We start from the raw sequence: 19,217 nt of genomic DNA, 5'->3' as shown, positions 1-19,217 counted from the left end.
CACTGAACTCTTTCATCTGATAGGTTTAATGAGACAAATTACTGATTTTAAAAGAAATCTGATATTAATATATCTGAATATAGAATAAATATAATGACAGTAATGATGAATATCAGTCAGATAAGAAGAAGTCAAACTCATCACTGATATCAAGCAGTTCATCAAAAAGATGTCATCAAACTCAGTATTCAGATGCAGAAATGTATGAGAAGGAAATTCAGCTGATAGAGCAGTATCTGCATCTGAAGATAAAATGAATATATTTTCTTTCTTTCAATAAAGATAATTTGAATTGAACAGTTGTAAGTGTGATAAAAATAAAGAATAAAATATCATATATCTTTTCATTCAGCAGAATAATGATGCTGAATATAATTAAAACATGAAAGTTCTGAACTCTCAAAGAAATGAAGATAAGTAGTATTAGATTTTAGCAAATATATCAACTTTTCAGTGAGATATCTTAGAAGAATTTGAAACTTTTCAGTGAGATATTAAAATTTTTTTGATCAACTTAGCTAATCATTTATTAATATAGAATCATATTCAACAGAAGAAGACAAAGAGTAGAGAAAATTTGACAGTAATTAAATTATATAACTACTATAAAGAATTAATTATCTTTGAATACTTCTATAATTTATTTACTGCTGAAAAGTTCTTTCTGATTTTTTACTGAGTGTGAGAAATCATTGACTTTAATTGATTCTCTGAGTAAGAATAATGATATATGAAATGTAAGTTGAATATTCATTAGTTAAAGATATTGAATTGAAAACTTCAGATTGAAAAACTAGAAACTAATTCTGAAAAATAGAGATATATATTAATCTTGTAACTCAGGTTAAAATATTTAATAATATTGATATAAATAAAAATTTCACTGCAGCTATACTGCAATGATAAAATATTCTAATATTCTAAGATCTGATAAGTGATATTTCTGAATATCAGTAAATTATCAGAGATGACTTTACTGAGATAATTCAGAATATCTGAACAGTAAAAAAGAGACATCTGATGAAAGATACATGAGAGAAGATGTGAAAAAAGATTAAATTTTCAGAGATACTTTCAGTGAAAGGCAGATTAGTGATGTAGAGATTTTCAACATAATCTATTTATATTTCAATATATTTAGTTTTCTATGAGTTTTATATATAAATTAGTTAATATATACTTTAATACACATAATTAGAATATATCTGTCTTGATATTCACTGAAGAAAGTTGTTATATTCTCTATCTTGTAATTTATATAGTTATGACTGCAGAGAATTCACTGATTTCACTGTATTAGAAAATCTTGAATTCTGTAGATATATTTCTGACAGTGCATTGAACACTTGTTTCTAGTTAATAGAAATGATTTTATATTCAAAATAGCTGTAATTCAATTAATGATAGTCTGTGTAAAAAGTATTAAGATATGAATGAAATTCATCAGATATGCTGATTACACTTAGAGATAAAATATGAAAGTATTTGCATTTATTGTATAATAATCTGCAAAGATGAATCAACAATATATATAAAGACTCACATTTTTCTTTTTCTTCTTTTCTTCTTTCTTCTTCTTATAATAATAATACACTGCAAAGATTATTTTCAGTTTACTCAGCTCACTCTGTTCTTCTTCATTTCTCAGTCTGATTAGTATTCTGTCAGTTGTAATAGAAAGCTTTTAATCAGAAAAGTTCCAATTAAGATATCTTATCTGTGTAGTATATTAAGAATATCAGCAATTCATTATATTAGTATCAATCACAGTAATAATAATAACAGCAGTAGTATCAATCACAGTAATAATAACAGCAGTAGTATTAATCACAGTAATAATAATAATAGCAGCAGCATCAAAATGATAAGTAACACTCTCAAGTGTACTCATATCACTGCTGTAAAGACTTAAGAGAAGAAAGCAAGCAGCTGTCTGAATACTTTAACAAAGCAGTCTGATAAATAAATAATATATAAGTACTATATTGAGTATATTTTTTCCTGTCATTTGAATGCTGCTTACAATAAGATAAAGAGAAGCTTAAAGTCTTATATAAATTACAATCATAAGAAAAAGAGATGCATGATTATCTCTGAAGAATTAAAAGAATAAGTTAATAATCTGATTCAAATTCATAACTTTTATCTTTCTATATTAGATAATTTCAAGAAAATAATAAAAAGAGCTATATTAAAATCAGTGAAGAATCTTTTAAAATAGATTAATGTGATTCAAAGGTTGCTTAAGCCAGCGTACGATTACAGGCGTACGCCGGCTTCTTATATTGTAATCTCATACACTAAATTAATTAGCATACACTATGGCCCCTTTACACTTTGTACACGTACACTAGTAGTTCAAAAGCGGCTGTGGTATTATCTGACAGTCATACATTCTTCTGAACCACATCCTCCCCCATCAGATTCAGTCACACTCATATGACCATATTATACACTCTAGCTTCATGTGGATTAGCTCACCACTAGCATTTCATAATTGTGTGGCCTATTCCTGATTCAGCTAGTATTCTGCATATACTCTCATAAAGAAACTTTCACTATATTATATCACTCATTCACTAACTTTTCTCATTCTTCAACCATCTTCTTCATCATCATCATCATTGAATGTCACTATCATTCAAGATTTCTACTCCTTCTTCTGTTCAACTCTTTCTATCTGTCCATCTATCACATCATATGCATTTCTGGCAATGGCCCTCTGTTCCCACAGCAAGTGTCATCATAGTGCTCATATCAGGCAGTTCATTAGCAGTAAGTGTAACACATTGTGAAATATGATCAGGACTTGTTTATCTTCTAATGATCATCAGAACAATGTATTATCATGAATGATGACACATCTTCTTCATCTTCTTGTACATTCTTGACTGTTTCTTCTTCTCAGCAGGTTTCTGATCATGTTTTCTGGCATGATTTTGCATGAATGCAGATGCTGATATATTTGTTTTTATTTGTATAGAATCTTCACACATTGACAGATTCACATTCACTGATGATAGTGAACCTGATGTTGAATCATTGATTGAGAACCTGAAGAACATGATAATGAAGGAATTGTCTGTATCATGTGTGACTGAGTCTTCTGTGTTCTCTCTTGCCCTCTCTGTTCCTTTCTCTGCCGCTCCCTCTTAATCTTCTACACCTGTCCCTGTGTCTGGTTCTCCCGCTCCCGCTACCCCTGTTCTCACAACCCCTGGTTTTACTGCCTCTGCTTTTGTTATCAGCTCTCCCTGTTTCAAGGAGATGTTGTGTAGACTTAATGAATCATATCTCTCAGTGTATATACTCTCACTCTTCTTACTGACTCTCAGAATAATTTATTATATGAAGACTATGTATGACATGACTATCTGAAGCTCAGTTACAGACACTGATTATTATGTTCATTTCAAATATTCATGATGAAGTAATTATCTATTCATTTCAGAGAATTATCTCTCTCTTTAACAGTATTGAGATTGTAAGTCTTTTTCTTTTTCATCTTTTCTTTCTGATACTGATTTTTCTGTTCTTAGGAAAAATTGTTATGAGTTTTGCTGTGTATGAAGTCATGATATTCATAGATATTAAGAAACTTTTTATAACTGTAAAGTTTAATATTACAGAGACATCTGCTCTAATGAATTTCTTTGAAATAATTGATCTGTATTAGTCTATTCTCTGATGTCTGTTATCTGACTTCATGATGCAGGTGAAAGATATCTGTGTTTTCAGAAATGAAAATGTGAATATCATACTCTTTTACACTCACAGATGTGAGGCTCATACACCTTGTCTGAGATGTTGTCATGAGAATAAGTTATTCACATGCTGTATTCTGCTTTCTGCATTTCTCTGTATTTCTCTCTCTCTTTCTGAGAAGCCTCATACATGTTGTAATTATATGTATAATTCTAAGATCAGTGAGTGTTTATTTGATAACTGTTCTTATCTCTGATTTTACAATTTTCATACACTAACAATAATTCTTAGTTGCTTCAGTGTCAGAGATCATTCTGATCAAAGATGATAATACTGCTGAGACTACTCTCTTCTGTTCTTAAGCTTCTTCTGTCACTTTCTCTTCCTTTTCTGCAGAGAAGGTTGTATACACACTGAGTTATAAGTGTTCAGTTCTGAGTGACTTCTGTTATTCATCTAGTTCTGTATCTTCTTCTTCTTCTATTTCTTTCATCTTCATTCTCTCTGTCTCAGCTTCTGATCCTGCAGATCTCATGCTCTTCTTCAATTTCTCTACATATACACATGCACATTTCTATATTAGCATTTCAGTCAATCTTGTGATCAATGACATTAATGTTGTATGCAGAGCAGTAGAGAAATTGAAGATATACACAGTATTGTTGTGAGAGTGACTTACAATTCTTGAATCTCTTACAGATCTTGAGTTTTGAGATTTTCTTTGTTTTTAATGTTTTTCAGATGATGTGATGTTGGAAATAGATTAAATGTGTGACATATGAAAATGAATGAGATATGTATAATAATATTTATCTTTTACAGCTGACTCTTACAGTTGATGATCAATTTATCATCTCTTTTCTTACACTTTTTCTCTATCTGCTAGTCACTACTTCTATGTGATCTCTATATGATACAGTGTTTGATGACTAGGTTCAGCAGCTTTCATCTTTTATGATTCTGTCTTGTACATTATACTGTCTCTCTTCACTCACTCAGACCACTACAGCAAACAGCTCATCAAAACTAACCTCATCTGATCTCTGAGCATTCTCAGAGGTTGAGATGACTTGGTCCCATGTGTCCGTGAATATTTCAGATAGTTTGTTCTCTGTGATCTCTGCAATTGAACTGATGTAAACAGTTAAATTCAACTCTGAATTCCTTTTTCTTCTGCAATCTGATTCATGTGTAAGTCTGCTGCTTTGAGATCACTCTTTACTGTGTTATGTCTGCTGTCTGTGATGTGTTATTATATGATCAGCTACAGTCTTATCACTTATTAAAGTATAGCATTTGTCTGATTTCTTCATTTCTTCTCATTCTTTTCTTATAATCATGAAAAGATTGAAATAAGTGAGATTATCTGATTTGTAAGTGTCTATGATTTCTCTTACTTTATGAGACTTTTCAATTATAAGTCTCTTCTTTTTCAACACTTTTGATAGTGCTGTGAATAATTATAATCTGCTCAAGTCTTGCATCTTTACTTTCATAAGTTGTGAATCATTGATTAAGTTGTGTAAGACTCATCTCTCTGATTCTTTCAATGTGTATGTTCTCAGAGAATGTGATTTGAGTATCTTATATGACTCAAATCATCTAGATTGGAACTTCTCAGAACTCTTATTACATACAAGAACTTATGTTCTCACCTTGAGACTTGATTTCTTAATAAGTAAGTCTTGTATTCTTTTCAATTGAATTGCTCAGTTCAGAAGTAACTTGTTAGCTTTTATGCATGTATGACTGATCTCTTTCAATCTTGATTCTGCATCTGTGACTGCTGTGTCTGTAACTGCTGTTCTCTTTCTCATCTTTTCTGAAGCATTCTCTGAGATGCGCGGATGCAATCCATACAACAGGTAGAATAATAAATGCTTGAAGACTGTATGCTGTCAAATTCATGTGACTAATAGTGCCTGCCTGAGATATTCATTCCATAGTCTCATAGACTTATTCACTAGATATTTCATCAGCATGTTGCTCAAGATTTCATTCAAGCATTTCATCTTTCTGTTCATTCACAGATAATATGACATTGTTCTACAATGTCTTGTCTGTAACTGGCTCATGAAATGTCTCACTGCTTCTTCTACAAGGTTCACACTGTTATCAGTTAGAATCTCACACAGCATTTTATAGTTGATATAGATCTCATTATGTAGGAACTTTGTTATCATCTTCTCTATCATCTCTGAAACTGCTTTCACAACTGGTCAGTCAGTAGTGTAATCAATAGCAGTGATTATTCATTGATTTCCATTTGACATTCACAGCAATATGTCTATGAGGTTCATCTCTCATTGTTCAAATGATTGTATTATACACTTTATCTGATATTATGCTTCTTCATATTCTAATTCTTTCTTAGATTCTTTCACAACCTGGCAATTCAGGCACTCATGAGTATACATCTGAATGTTCTCAGCCATGCTTGACCAGTACACTCTTGATTTGAGTACACTCATGAGTTCAGGGCTTTCTAAGTGACTGAATTCTTTGTGCATGTGAGCCACTAAGTCATATTGAAATGAGAATTCTAGATAGAGAGCTTCTGCATATTCTAGATTGTGATAAAGCATAATGTTGTTTTTCAATTTTCTCAGCTTGAAGTTTAAAAGCATCTCTTCTACTATTTTTGTGAGACACTTGTCATTCAATACCTTGTCATTCTCTAAGTAAGAGATCATGATGTTCACTCATTCTGATTCCTTGCATTCTCTCAGCATATTTAACATGAATGTTCCTTGTGCCTGGTTCACAGAACTCTCACTCATGAAATCAGGTCTGTGACTGATTGCATCTGGCATCACTGTGTCTGATCTCTTTCAGTATTTGATATGAAGATTGTATACTTGAAACTCTGAGATTCAACATGCTAAACATTTGAAAGGTTTTATCATTGATTATAGATAGATAAGACTTTTATGATTCATGATCACTGTTATTATATGTCTGTTGTTAATATATCTATTTCATAACATCAGTGTATGCTTGATCACTAGCAATTCCTTTTTATACACTGAATAATTGAGCTCGGCGCCTGATAGTTTCCTATCATCATATATCATCAGATGCAGCTTGCTGTTCTTGCTCATCTGTAGAAGAGTGCCTCTGATAGCTCATTCAGATGCATTCATCTCAATGTAGAAAGATTTATCATGATCTGATTAAATAAGCACTGAGAATGTTGTTATATGTTCTCTCAGTGTAAGAAAAGCCTCTTCACACACAGTATTTCAGATAATTGAATGAAACTTCTTCTTTCACAGATTTGTATCTATTTCTCTTAAGAGATCTGAGAGTGATGCAGATATTTGTGTGAAATTCTTAATGAATCTGCAGTAGTATGAGATCAACTCAAGAAACTGTTGTACATGATATATGTTTCTCAGTCATAATCAATTCACTATGACATTCAATTTCTCTGAGATGAGGTGTATACAGTCACCACTCACTACATGTTCTATGAACTTCAACTCTTTCATTTTAAACACACACTTGATTGATTTGATGTAGAGCTTATACTCTGCCAGAGTTATAAGCACTTTATCAAGATACTTCAGATGTTTATTATATGAGTTTGAAAAGACTAGAATGTTATTGAGATATACAAGGCATGAGGTTTCATTCTGTTTATGAAGAATTATATTCATCATTATTTGAAAGATGACAGATGTATTTATCAGACTGAATGATATTATCAGGAATTTGAACTTTCCTCATTGTGTATTAAATGTAGTTCACAGGACTGACAGTTCATCTACACAGATCTGTCAGTATTCTGAGAGAAGATTGATCTTTAATAGATATCAGGTGTTTCTGACTGTATTCAACTGTTGTTGAATCTGTGACAGTGAATATTCATTCTTGATCATAAGCTTGTTAAGTGCTTAATAATCAATACACATCTGTCACTTTTCACTCATCTTTTTCACAAATAGGACTGGAAAGCCTCACATGCTTGATAAGAATTGTATGAGACCATGTTCTAGAAGATCTGTAATCTGACACTTCTGTTCTTTGAGATGCATTTGTGACAGAGAGTATGCATTCTGATTGACTGGTTTTGTGTCTTCTGTATCAATCTCATGTACAAATCCTCATTTCAGCAGCAATTCTGATAAAAAATCTGTTCAGAAGATCTTCTCATGCTTCTTCAGAAGCTTCTTCATACACTTGTCCTCTCATATATTCTTTATCTTGATTTTCTCTGCTTTCAGATTCTGTATGACATACAGAATGCTTTCAGATGAGGTCTTGTGAATTATTCTCTTTGCTTATTAATATGTAAGCAGATTTAACTCTTCTATATCAGAAGTGTGAAATGTCCTTCTCATATCAGTTGATAGGATTGTATGAATCATTTTCTTTCTATCAGTCAACTGTATATAGCATGTATGTCATTGAATCTGCGGATTGAATCTTTGAAATCAATTGAGTCTGAGAATAAGGTTGTATTCCACATTCTGCAGCTCTCATGCTCAAATATAGCAAGATCATTCTCTGAAGTACAAGAGAACTCTTACTTTTACAGGTGATATCAGATATCAGTTATCAGATAATTGTATACATTGAGAATCCTTCACTCAGCAGATTTCTTTCAATCTTCAGATCATATGATCATCAATATATTATGTAGAAGCTTCTGTGTTCACTAACACTTTTGCAGCCATCTCTCAATTCTTACTCAAGTGCTCTCTATACATTAACATTTCAGGCCTCAAGATATTGAGATGGATGTTCACTTCATTATTCTTATTCATATCTCATTTAGAAGTCTGCTTCTTCTTTGCATTCACAGAATTCAGAGAGTCATCTAATATAAGCATCTCTTTCACTTTGAAGACTTTTTATAGAATATCAGTGAGTGTCTCTGAGCTCACTGATTCTGTTAGTTTTTTAACTCTCTTGCTTCTCTTGACTGTGTACACTGAGTGCAATCTTTTGTATCATGATTTTGATATCTGCAGTTGAAGCAAGCTCAATGCTCATGATATCAAGGTTGTCACTCAGAGAATCTCTTTTTCAGAGAATTCAGCACTTTAGTAATGACATTCAGATCTAGATTCATTGTGTTCAGGTATATGACTTATATCATAGAAGTCTGATTACTCATTCTTCACTAGAGCATACTCAATTACAGTATTTTCTGTTGTAATTGACTTGCTTGTTTCTATATAATGAGAATGTTATATGCTTTCTTCACTGTGTCTGACTGTGAGGTTAAGCATTTTCATTCTGCTCTTAACTTGAGTGTAAGATCATGAATAAAGATCTGTAAACAGAAAGATGTTGAAAGCTCTTCATTTAATACAAGATAGTGTAAGCTGAAGTGTGTGAAGTATGATATAAGATTATTCACTTGTCTACACTCAGTGAAGTATTTATAACACTTGTCTTATATATTCACTTTCTCAAAGTTGTGTAAGATTCACTTGAAAAACTCATTTCATGTTTGTGAGAATGAATATTACTCTGAGTCTGTGAGATTCATCTTTTCATCAGTTATTTATAATGACTTTGCTTTTCTATGTAGAAATGCAGCAGATCTTAAGACTTATTGAAATTTCATTGACTGTCTGTCTGTGAGTTCATATTCAATCTGATAATATAATTGCATCTGACTTAGTCAGCTGATTGCAGCATCATTTTTTCAGTCATCATTGAAGCTTAATAACTTCAGCAGATCTTTCAGCTTGATATATTTCATACTCAGATTCTCATTCTGTGCAGTGATCTCTGATGATGTGTACACTTCTGAAGAGATTGTGAACAATTATGATGAGATCTTCAGATTTAATGTAATTGTCTGTCTGTGTAAACATTCAATCTTCTGCTGCAGACCTAAGATCTGGTTTTCTCTATTCTTATTAATGATGATGATTGCATCAGTGAAGCTCTTCATAGTGAATACTTGATTTGCAGTGAATGTCAATTGTTGTTTAATCTCTGTCTCAGCCTGTCACTGCATATACAAGGCCTCAATCTCATTTAGAATCCTCATATGTGTATGAAGCTTTGATTTCAGTTTGATGATCTCAGTCACTTTTCTTACTGCTTCAAGTAAACTCTCTGAGAGGTTCTGCATATCTTTCAGTTCAGATAGCAGAGAAGAATGTTGTTTGTATCAGCTAGAAGAGGTATTCATTTTAGTGATTTCTTATTAATTGTATGATGTCTATCATTATCACTGTATCATTATATTACTATATTGTTATATTGCTATATTGCTCTGTTATCATTATATGACTTCAGTGATGGTCACTTCTCTCTTTTATCTCTTTGAGTGAAGAGTGATTTTCTTTGAATCTGGTTCATCACTCTCATCTCTTTTCTCACATCTCATTCATTCGCATACATGGCATTTGCCTGGATGTGAAGTTTTTCCCTAACAAGTGAAGCAGTATCAATTGAATGCTCTTCTGCTCATCACTCTTCATATACTATCTTTTGAGGTGTTCTAGGACCACACTGACATGATAACTATGAATTGCTTTGTAGATGAAATTATCACATCCTGAAGAAGCCTGCACTTCTCACCAGTTTTTAGACATGCTATCAGATGTGATTCAAAGGTTGCTTAAGCCAGTATACAATTACAGATGTATGCCGGCTTCTTATATTGTAATCTCATACACTAAATTAATTAGTGTATGCTATGGCCTCTTTACACTTTGTACGCGTACGCTAGTAGTTTGGAAGCGGCCGCGGTATTATCCGACGGTCGTACGTTCTTCCGAACCACATTAAGAAAGTCAAAACTCACTGATAGAAAGTGAAAGCTTAATATATAAAGAGTGTTACTATTATTCTGAAAGTTCTGAATATTATTATCAGTGCTGCTGAAAAAGCTAAAATTAAGATTAAGAAGATCAAGTTAAATATTAAAAGAGTAAAATTAGAAATTAAAAAGAAAAAAGTTACTGCAGAAAAGAAGAAAATTATAATTAAAAAGATAAAACTTAATATTAAAACTATTAAGCTTGAAGTGTATTATAAGCTTTTAAGAATAATAGTCAGTTATATTAAAGAATAAAAATCAGTGATAAAAGAATCTTATAAATTTGATAAATAATGTTAATACTGAAGCTAGCTGTATTATCATTGAAATGTATGAAATAATGAAGTATGTTCAGAGACTTACAGATTATCTTGATAAGAATTCAGTTATAGTCAGTAATAGCAGTAGCAGTGATAAGAAATTTGATAATAGTAATAATTCTCTTCTTATCTCTTTCACTGATATCTCTGCTACTGCTGTTGATTCTTCTCTTTCTTTCTTCTTTAATCTTCTGACTCTGATTAATTCTCTGACTATGAGCAGCACTGAAACTCTCAATATTCTCAGTGAAAAAGTAAGTTAGAATCAGTGAAATGATTCTCAGATTTATACAGAAGTTGATAATAATATAGATGAATAAATATACAGCTCTCAATCTCTCTGAAACTCTCTCTCTTAAATAGTAAATGATTATTAATACTGACTCTTCACAAACTTCAATATCAATTTACAAGTTCTCTGAAATAAATATTAATGTGAATATAACAGGAAATGATGATAATAATATAGAGATGATTCAGAGAATTCAGAAGAAATTACAGAAAGATATGACAGATTTTCAATAGAGAACAATTTCAGTGAATGAGATGTTTTTTAGAATTAGTGATTATATAGATAGGAATCAGTGATATTATCAATATGATAATGATTTTGTTCTGTTCATAACTTATTTACAGTGATTCCACAGCTAATCCACCATTATATTATATTTTACAGTTCGGCGACGGTGTCGGTGACTGGCACGGCGGAACAACCATAACCCGGTCATATAATAAGCCTACGTTTTTCCGGTAAGGTATTGAACGGCCGGCTCTGCGGCCTGTATGGCTCTGATTAATCTGATGATGGTGATAGAGGTGATACAAGGTGGAAGAGGGTGGTAGGGGTGATAGGCTACACCATATGGGATGCTGATTTTTCAGCGAAATGTTCCCGCAAAAGGTGGAGATGTCAGGTCATGTTCTTCGCCAGGCGGAACATATGAATATGAATATTATTTTATTCGGGTTATTTTTCGCGAGCTACTTGAAAGGGGGGAATTTCAGCTCTGCAGTTTTGTTAACTATGGTGCCTATCCACTTTATTGCTTCAAAGAAGCGGAGCTTTTTTTTCAGCAGTAGACAGCACCGATTTCCGCAATGCCCTCTCCTGCTCTAGTTTGAAGGACTTGAGTGTGGAAAGAAGGCATGAATGTGCGTGCGATACCTGTGTATCTAGAGATGGGGAGAATGTATGCTGGTTTGTCTGTTGTCCATGGAATAGCGAGTAGAGTGTGGGATTGATAATATTCCTTCTTAATATATGTTGGAAACCATATGATACTACTCTAACGTCGTGGGGAAATACGCTGGTAGGAAGAACTTTGGATCTCGAAAGGGGAACATTGTGGTGTGAAAAGGAGCTAAATCTGGCTCAATTGGAAAACGCTGCTGGTTGAACAACCGTTCGCATCCTTCACATTAAGGGCCAAATCACATTTCGTGTGGTTGGATGTCTGCTGCGCAGCATTGGATTGTTTTATGGCCTCGCTTGATGGTAACAGTACATCCCGCATTTGCTGCTGTGGGCCTGGCGTGGCCTAATTTTCGTCACTATGCGAGAGAGAGGGTATACCGGTGTTCCGTGTGTTTTTGATAGAGTTAGAGTAGGGCTTTCTTTGTTCCTTGAACCCGCATACGGGACAGGGAAATAAATAGTTAAGGCTGTCCTTTAAACACCAATCTAATCTTGCGGAGAAAAACGCTCGCAAGTCGAACTCGAGGCTAATTCTCCGAGCCTGTCACATCTCCAAGCTCCCACGTTTCCAAGGTTATTAACTATTATTAAACTTCAGCCTCCGATGGAAATATGGACGCAGGGAAGCGGAGGGAGGCAGGACGAGAGAACTTCCCATCCCATACCTAGGTAACTTCCAGGGTCACAGGAATTCGAAAATTCCATCCAAATCTTTTTGACTTCGGTTCCTCCGTCCCAGGCCTTATCGATCCCCGAACAGCTCAACTGAACGATAGATATATATACAACAATCCCTTTCAAGAAGATTTTGGGGGATGACCGTGCTCGCCAGAACCATCACCAATAATAATAATTATTAATATTAATGAGGTGTCGTCGTTAAATCCATCCTAGCCGCGCCACGTAGAGGGCCTTGGCTCGTCTTTTGTGGCTAGCAGCAGTTTAGGCTTCGAGCTAACATCACAAAGCGTCTAGGATTCCGACAGATGATTCGTGGAGTGAGCCCTTAACGGGGTCTAATCCTGCATTTCCCCGTGGGTTGTCGGATGGCCTTCGAACGATCTCAGTTAAAAAGCCGATCCATGAGCTGACGCAGTAGTTACAGCGTAAGATCTTGAGAAGTCCAACACACGCCGTGAAATTCTTCCTAAAAAAATCGTGGGTGATGGGAGCTCTCTCCGCGATTTAGCATCGCGAAAGACCCAGGAGTTTAACTACTCGCCTAAACTCAACCAGTACCGTGGCTATCGTGATGACAAGCGACGTGGTGGGTTTCTCCTGCGATCACCGACAGCGCTTCTTGGGCTTCGGCCAGCCAAACGCCGCGCGCGATGGAGAAAAATAAGAGGCGCGTGCCTCCTGATAAACGGAAACGCACCGAGATAAGCTGCGATAAGTGCAAATCGAGGAAGCAAAAGTGCGACAGAGTTCGAGGTCAACCAGCTTGTCGCTATTGCCAAATAAACGGAATCGTGTGCAGCACCAACCACCCGCGCAAGCAGCGGATATATGGCAGCGATGAGACCCTTCGCAACAGACTCGCCCTTCTAGAATCTCTAGTCAAAGGCCTTGTGCCGGAAGCCAACCTATCCAGCAATGATGAGATAGTGAAATTGGGCAAATTTCTGGACATCTCGCTCCCTAATCATGATGAGGCCGTTGCAGACGCGGAAGAGGAGAAGAAGCCGACGAAGCCCGCCAATACACAGGAGGATGAATGTGCCGTTTCACTGTTTCCAGATCAGCAGGGTCAAATCCAATACATTGGGCCGTCCAGCTCATTTGAACTCCATCGCAAATTGCGGATGCTGCTGGGAAGCTATGTTAACTTCGAGTTTACAATGTTCGGCCGCAACGCCGCTGACCATCCCAGCACATCCGAGGCCAGCGCTCATCAAACGGGCAGTGGGAAGGATCTGCGAGGAATTAGGGAGCTGCACAATGTGCCCAGCGATTGTATCTCTCTCTCACATCTTCTGAGGAATAATGATGTGTCTATCCTGGACCCGCTAGTAGACGCTTACTTCGATATAATACACTTTGACTTCCCAGTGCTACACGAAGGCTCGTTTCGCGAGGCGTACGAAATATGGTCTGTGACAGCTTCGACTACAGATCCTGCCTGGCTTTGCACCTTGCTATGTGTCCTTATTCTATCTTGCCGCGGCGGCCCCATTACCGTGTCAGAAGAGGTAGAGCGGAGATGGTGGCGATACGTTCAAGCACTGCTCCCAGCTGTGCTCTTTACGACAAATCTTTCCACGATCCAAGCCCTCATGCTATCGGCTTTACATTTACACAATACAAACCATCGAGATGCTTGTTGGAATCTCACCGGAACAGCAATTCGTGTCGCCTTTGCCATCGGACTACATCGCGACGTCAAACACCTACAAGGCCCCCTACGAAGGGAGCTCGGGAAGCAACTCTGGTGGACCTTGTATGCATTTGAGCTAATGCAGGTCTCATCGTACGATCGCCCCAGCGCCATCGGGGATGTGACGACGCCGACCAGCCATCCAAATGAAAGGATTATAGGCTTTGCCGGCCATTACCCTCAGGACTTTATGAAATGGTCACAGCAGCTAGTGTTGCTTTTGGCGTCAACGTGCAAAGCGTTGAATCAAGCGGGGACGGGAATCATGTCGGGTGAGGACGCATACAGAAGGCCGCTGTCGCCGGAAGCTGGTATTCTACGGGACCTTAACCAGTGGAAAGAAAACCTGCCTCCTCACTTGCGTCTCGAGGTTACTGATTCGCTGGCCCCGTCCTCTCAAAGGCCCGTACTTCTACTTCACGCGCAGTTTAACTATGTAGTAGTTTTAATCTCCAAGCCAGCGTTGCTGCGCAGGGCAATGGGCTTATCCAAAGCCGCCAACGAGCAGCTGCCGCAGAGCCTATACACAGTATCGGAAACATGCGTTGAATCCGCGCGGGCCTTGGGCGCAATTCTACTCAAGTTGGAAGCGTATAATCAGTTCAATGCGCTGACTTGGTGGGACGTGTTTTATACCTTAATGTCTGCAATGACCCTGGTCCTGGACATTCTCTGCCATGTCAATCGCCATGCGGGGTCGCGAGATTTATCTGGCTCTCAAGTTCTTCTTCGAGAACTTGCAGGTCTAATGTCGAGGCAACTCCATAACCCAAGACTTCCAGGCACGATGCGGACATGGGCGGTGGTGGTGGTTGAACTCCAATCGATGACAGAGCAATATGGATCGATACCCCAGTCTATCGTCTGCTCAAGTAAAGCTTCGGGAGACTGGCATATATCAGGCACGGGAAACCCGTATTCATTTCCGATAAATCTAATTGGGACCAGTCCGATTGAGCCCATCACATCGAATGATTTCAACTTCACGTATTCTCCGATGGTCGCCGGGATGGACAACAAGACGTGGACGGCTATCTTGCGCAATAAATAATCTTAATAGTTCCCTTTTCGAAAAGGAACCCGCAATATCAACCCGTTGTATGAGACACGTCACTCTGTACCCCGCACCGCACGTTGTTGCGGATGTATGCATCCGCAAATTCAAAAGACGAACCGCAACCAGCATTAATCATATGGAAAAGTTTGGGGGTTGGTGTATTAACGTCAAGGTCATATCCGGACAAAGTTCTTTTATACATTTGTGCACTGGGATCCCGCTTCCATATATTCTGCATGCTGAGATATCTAGGAAGGCCCTTAAGTAAACAGCACTAGCCTGCTATAGGTAACTATGTGCTTGTGCTTTCTCTCCTCCTGCATGTAAGTTAGTAATGAAAGGCCCATGGCTACCAATCCTTGTGACGATGAATTAGGTACGTAAATGCCTAACATGTCGCTTTTCTAGTCCCGTGGCCGGAACCTATCAGAGTGGACGCCTTGTAGGCGCGAACCGCGAATTTAACCGAAACTGTTAATCGGCTTTCTGTTGAAATGAAAATCATTTCCCAATGCGAGCACCATGCGAATAGGTTGACTACACTGCTCCAGAGGAATCTCTGAAGTGGTGAGAGGGGGTTCTCCGTACAGCAGCGGGAGGTTGGCTGGTTTGTCAGTGGAGCATTGAGGAGTTCCGCATAGCCATTGACACAGGACAGCGGGCAGGATAACATCGACACCTACGGCGCAGGAATGGACTCGTATATTATCACCCGTCACCAATAGATGTGGGGCGTGTTTGGCTGGTTGCGGAATTTCTTATCGTATCGCGAGGTTGCCAGCAACCCACAACATGAAATTCGCAGCAACAAGCTAGATTCTTCTCTCAAGCAGGAGCGAGTTGGTAATTGTACAGTACAAGCAGCGGCGGAACTCGAAGGAGAGGGATCTGGGTAGCTGGCCATTGTATATAGTGCTATGCGAATAGGTTAGAAATTAGCTCAAGCGCCGAGTTGCTTTGTTCTATATCAAATTGATGACTGTCTTCCTTCAACGCCTGGCTAGCCCAGAACTTACTTGAGGATACCCCCGTAAGATACAAAAACATAGGGGTACGTGATTAGTTGTTCCAAGGATTTTCAACCTCTTGAGGGATCGGACAGTTTAAACAAATAAATATATATCGAGAGTCTCGCTAGAAGGCCATAAATAAACACCACTGTGCATCCACGATGCATGTCGTGTCTCCTCGATTTCACGCTAATAATAATAATGATAATGACAATGATAATAAGAATAATAAAAGTGCAAGCAGCTCCATCATGGGCACCGTCGGCATTATGCAGCCGGACTAGCAGGGGCATGGCCTTGTAAGAATCGTCACCACCACCACCACCACCACCGCCGCCACCTCTGGCGGCGCATCCTTTGTTCCAAAATGACATTATTATTAATGCACAGCTTCACGAACGAGCGGAATTTACCAGTGGCACACATGCCGTGGTGTAGTTGATGCGAGGAGTGTGTGCGTGCGTGGGAGGCAGGCATGGCAAGGAAGTGTGGGCTGATGAGGCTACAATAATGTCACCCAGAGAGACCCGGGGCGGGAGGAATCTATTTAGTAGTTATTTGAGAGGGCAGTTAATATAATAGTCGCACGACACAATACTATATATATACAGCAGGTCTGACAGACTCCAAATGACATACACACATTATTTATAATGAATGGATGAAGCCTTTTTCGTTCGTGGAACTTTTACGGTCAAGGTCTTCGAGAGCAAGCCTATTAATACATATATTAAATACTTTGACCCATCATATCCGAAAAAAAAGAAAAGAAAAAAAGAAAAAAAAATCATGGCATCACCGACCGACCCGTCCTTCACCATCGCCATTATCGGCGCAGGCATAGCCGGTCTCGCCCTCGCCATCGGCCTCCGCAAGCAAAACGTGTCCTATAAAATCTATGAAGCCGCGCTGCAATTCGATGCTGTTGGCGCTGGGATCGGGATGGGTCCCAACGCGCTGCGGGCGATGGAGCTCATGGACGCGCACTTTGCGAAAATGTACGACAAGATCAAGGTCGGGAATGCATGCCACGACAGGCTGCATGAGCAGTTTGAGATACTAAGTGTTGCGCAGGGGTTTGGGGCTGTAGATGGCTGGCGCGGCGGGTCGGTTTCGCATCCGAATTTTGAGAGGAGTAGTGCGCATCGCAAGGCGCTGCTGGAGGTGATGAGCACGCTTATACCGGAGGGAACTGTGGAGTTTGGCAAGAGGGTAGTGCATGTTGAGCAGGTGGAGGGGAAGAAACAGGTATACTTGACGTTTTCCAACGGCGATGCTCTTGCGGTCGACGCCGTTCTAGGCTGCGATGGTATCAAGGGGATCACCAGGGGGGTGGTACTAGAGAGGGGATATCCGGAGGAAATCGTTGCAAGGTACTGCAATACATATGTCTACAGATGCATCGTCCCGATGCAAGAAGCCAAGCGGATACTTGGTTCGTATGCCGAAAATGCAAAGTGGTACATGGGCGAGGGACGGGGGTGTGTAATATATCCGATCTCGAAGGGAGAAGAGGTGAATGTAGTTGTTTTCATCCAGGACGAGCGGTCCTGGGGAAGGGAGCAAACGGCGATACAGGTTTCAAGGGACGAAATGCTTTCTGATTTTGATGGGTTTGATCAACGACTAATAGAGCTACTAGACGACGTACGTAAGGCCTTTCTTCTATTTTTCTTTTCAAATGCGCAGAATGCGCAGAATGTGGATTTACAGCGATGTGGTTAACAAAAATAGATAGAACACAAAGCCTGTCCGGTGGCCTCTATTCCACCATCCCTACACCTCAACATACTATCGCGGCCATGTTTGCCTCCTAGGGGATTCGGCCCATGCCTCAAGTCCGAGCCAGGCAGCCGGAGCAGGGCTAGGGCTGGAGGATGCGTTGGTGCTGTCCAGACTTCTTGGTCTAGTAGAGAAGCCAGACCAACTTGAGATTGCTTTTGAGGTGTACAATTCCATCCGCCAGCCTCGGGCGCAGGCTGTGGTCCAAGAGAGCCAGGAGGTTCTCCTTGCCTATTTCCTGGACCATCCAGAATTTGGCCATGACATACAGAAACTCACAGATTATGCGAACAGGAGGCTTCCGTTGATCTGGTTCCATGACTTGGAGGCAGATGTTAAGACTGCTGAGGATCGGTTTAGGGAGCTGACCGGAGAGGAGCAATAATTTTTATTTTATTTTATTTTAAACAAGCCTCAATCGCTCGCTTGCGCTCGCTTATTCAGCTTGAAAAATGTGCTGTTTAATCCCTCAGGTTGAATGTAAAAATATCTTAATGCACACAAGCCTCTGTGTGCAAAGACATTGCAGAGCTAAGCTCAAAACAGAAGGCCCTGCAAGATTGATTTTACAGCTTATTATTAATAATAATAGAAGAAATAGAACTGTAAAAACATATAAAGATAGTGTAAAAGCATCAGCTAACTAAGTAAGAAAAAAAATAAAAAATATCTCACTCTGTTCTATTAACTTATATATTATTCTTAAGAACAGTTTGAGTAATCTGAAGAAGACTTATAATAGTTCTGAATTTAATCTTCAGAACTGTATTCTTCTTATACAGAGTCTCATTTTCAATATAAAGAGTTAAAATCTTAATATTATAATTATTAATTAACTTAATACTTATTATCTATTTTTTTTCAAGACTCTAACTTCTATATTCTCAGCTGTAGAGTACTTTTTGAATAAGCTCTTTTTCTTAACTTTCTTTCTCTTTTCATTCTTTTACTTTTTTTCTTTCACTTTATTATTCTTCTTACTGA

The 19,217-nt window shown here is 38.0% G+C and overlaps 2 protein-coding genes across 2 annotated transcripts; both read left to right on the top strand.

Annotated features, from left to right (window-relative positions):
* Positions 1-12,506: 12,506 nt before the first annotated feature.
* On the top strand, positions 12,507-16,715 carry BDCG_06649 (uncharacterized protein). Its single transcript, XM_045422398.1, has 2 exons — positions 12,507-15,764; positions 15,850-16,715. Exon 1 carries the CDS (start codon positions 13,339-13,341, stop codon positions 15,433-15,435), a length of 2,097 nt encoding a protein of 698 aa, XP_045278045.1. The 5' UTR covers positions 12,507-13,338; the 3' UTR covers positions 15,436-15,764; positions 15,850-16,715.
* Positions 16,716-16,761: 46 nt separating this feature from the next.
* Positions 16,762-18,840, top strand: BDCG_06648 (mannitol 1-phosphate dehydrogenase). Its single transcript, XM_045422397.1, has 2 exons — positions 16,762-18,098; positions 18,190-18,840. Exons 1-2 carry the CDS (start codon positions 17,109-17,111, stop codon positions 18,616-18,618), a joined length of 1,419 nt encoding a protein of 472 aa, XP_045278044.1. The 5' UTR covers positions 16,762-17,108; the 3' UTR covers positions 18,619-18,840.
* Positions 18,841-19,217: the final 377 nt, after the last annotated feature.

The sequence above is a fragment of the Blastomyces dermatitidis genome (assembly GCF_000003525.1).
Source record: "Blastomyces dermatitidis ER-3 genomic scaffold supercont1.7, whole genome shotgun sequence".
Lineage (NCBI taxonomy): Eukaryota > Fungi > Ascomycota > Eurotiomycetes > Onygenales > Ajellomycetaceae > Blastomyces > Blastomyces dermatitidis.
Note: the sequence above shows the minus strand (reverse complement) of the source record. Positions and strands in the feature narration are given on the sequence as shown.

What these genes read in the sequence shown, in the direction of transcription:
- BDCG_06648 (XM_045422397.1), top strand. Translation starts at nt 17,109, where the DNA reads ATGGATGAAGCCTTTTTCGTTCGTGGAACTTTTACGGTCAAGGTCTTC. An exon ending in TAATAGAGCTACTAGACGAC is followed by an intron (nt 18,099 to 18,189) that starts GTACGTAAGGCC and finishes AAAAATAGATAG; the next exon opens with AACACAAAGCCTGTCCGGTG.
- BDCG_06649 (XM_045422398.1), top strand. Translation starts at nt 13,339, where the DNA reads ATGGAGAAAAATAAGAGGCGCGTGCCTCCTGATAAACGGAAACGCACC.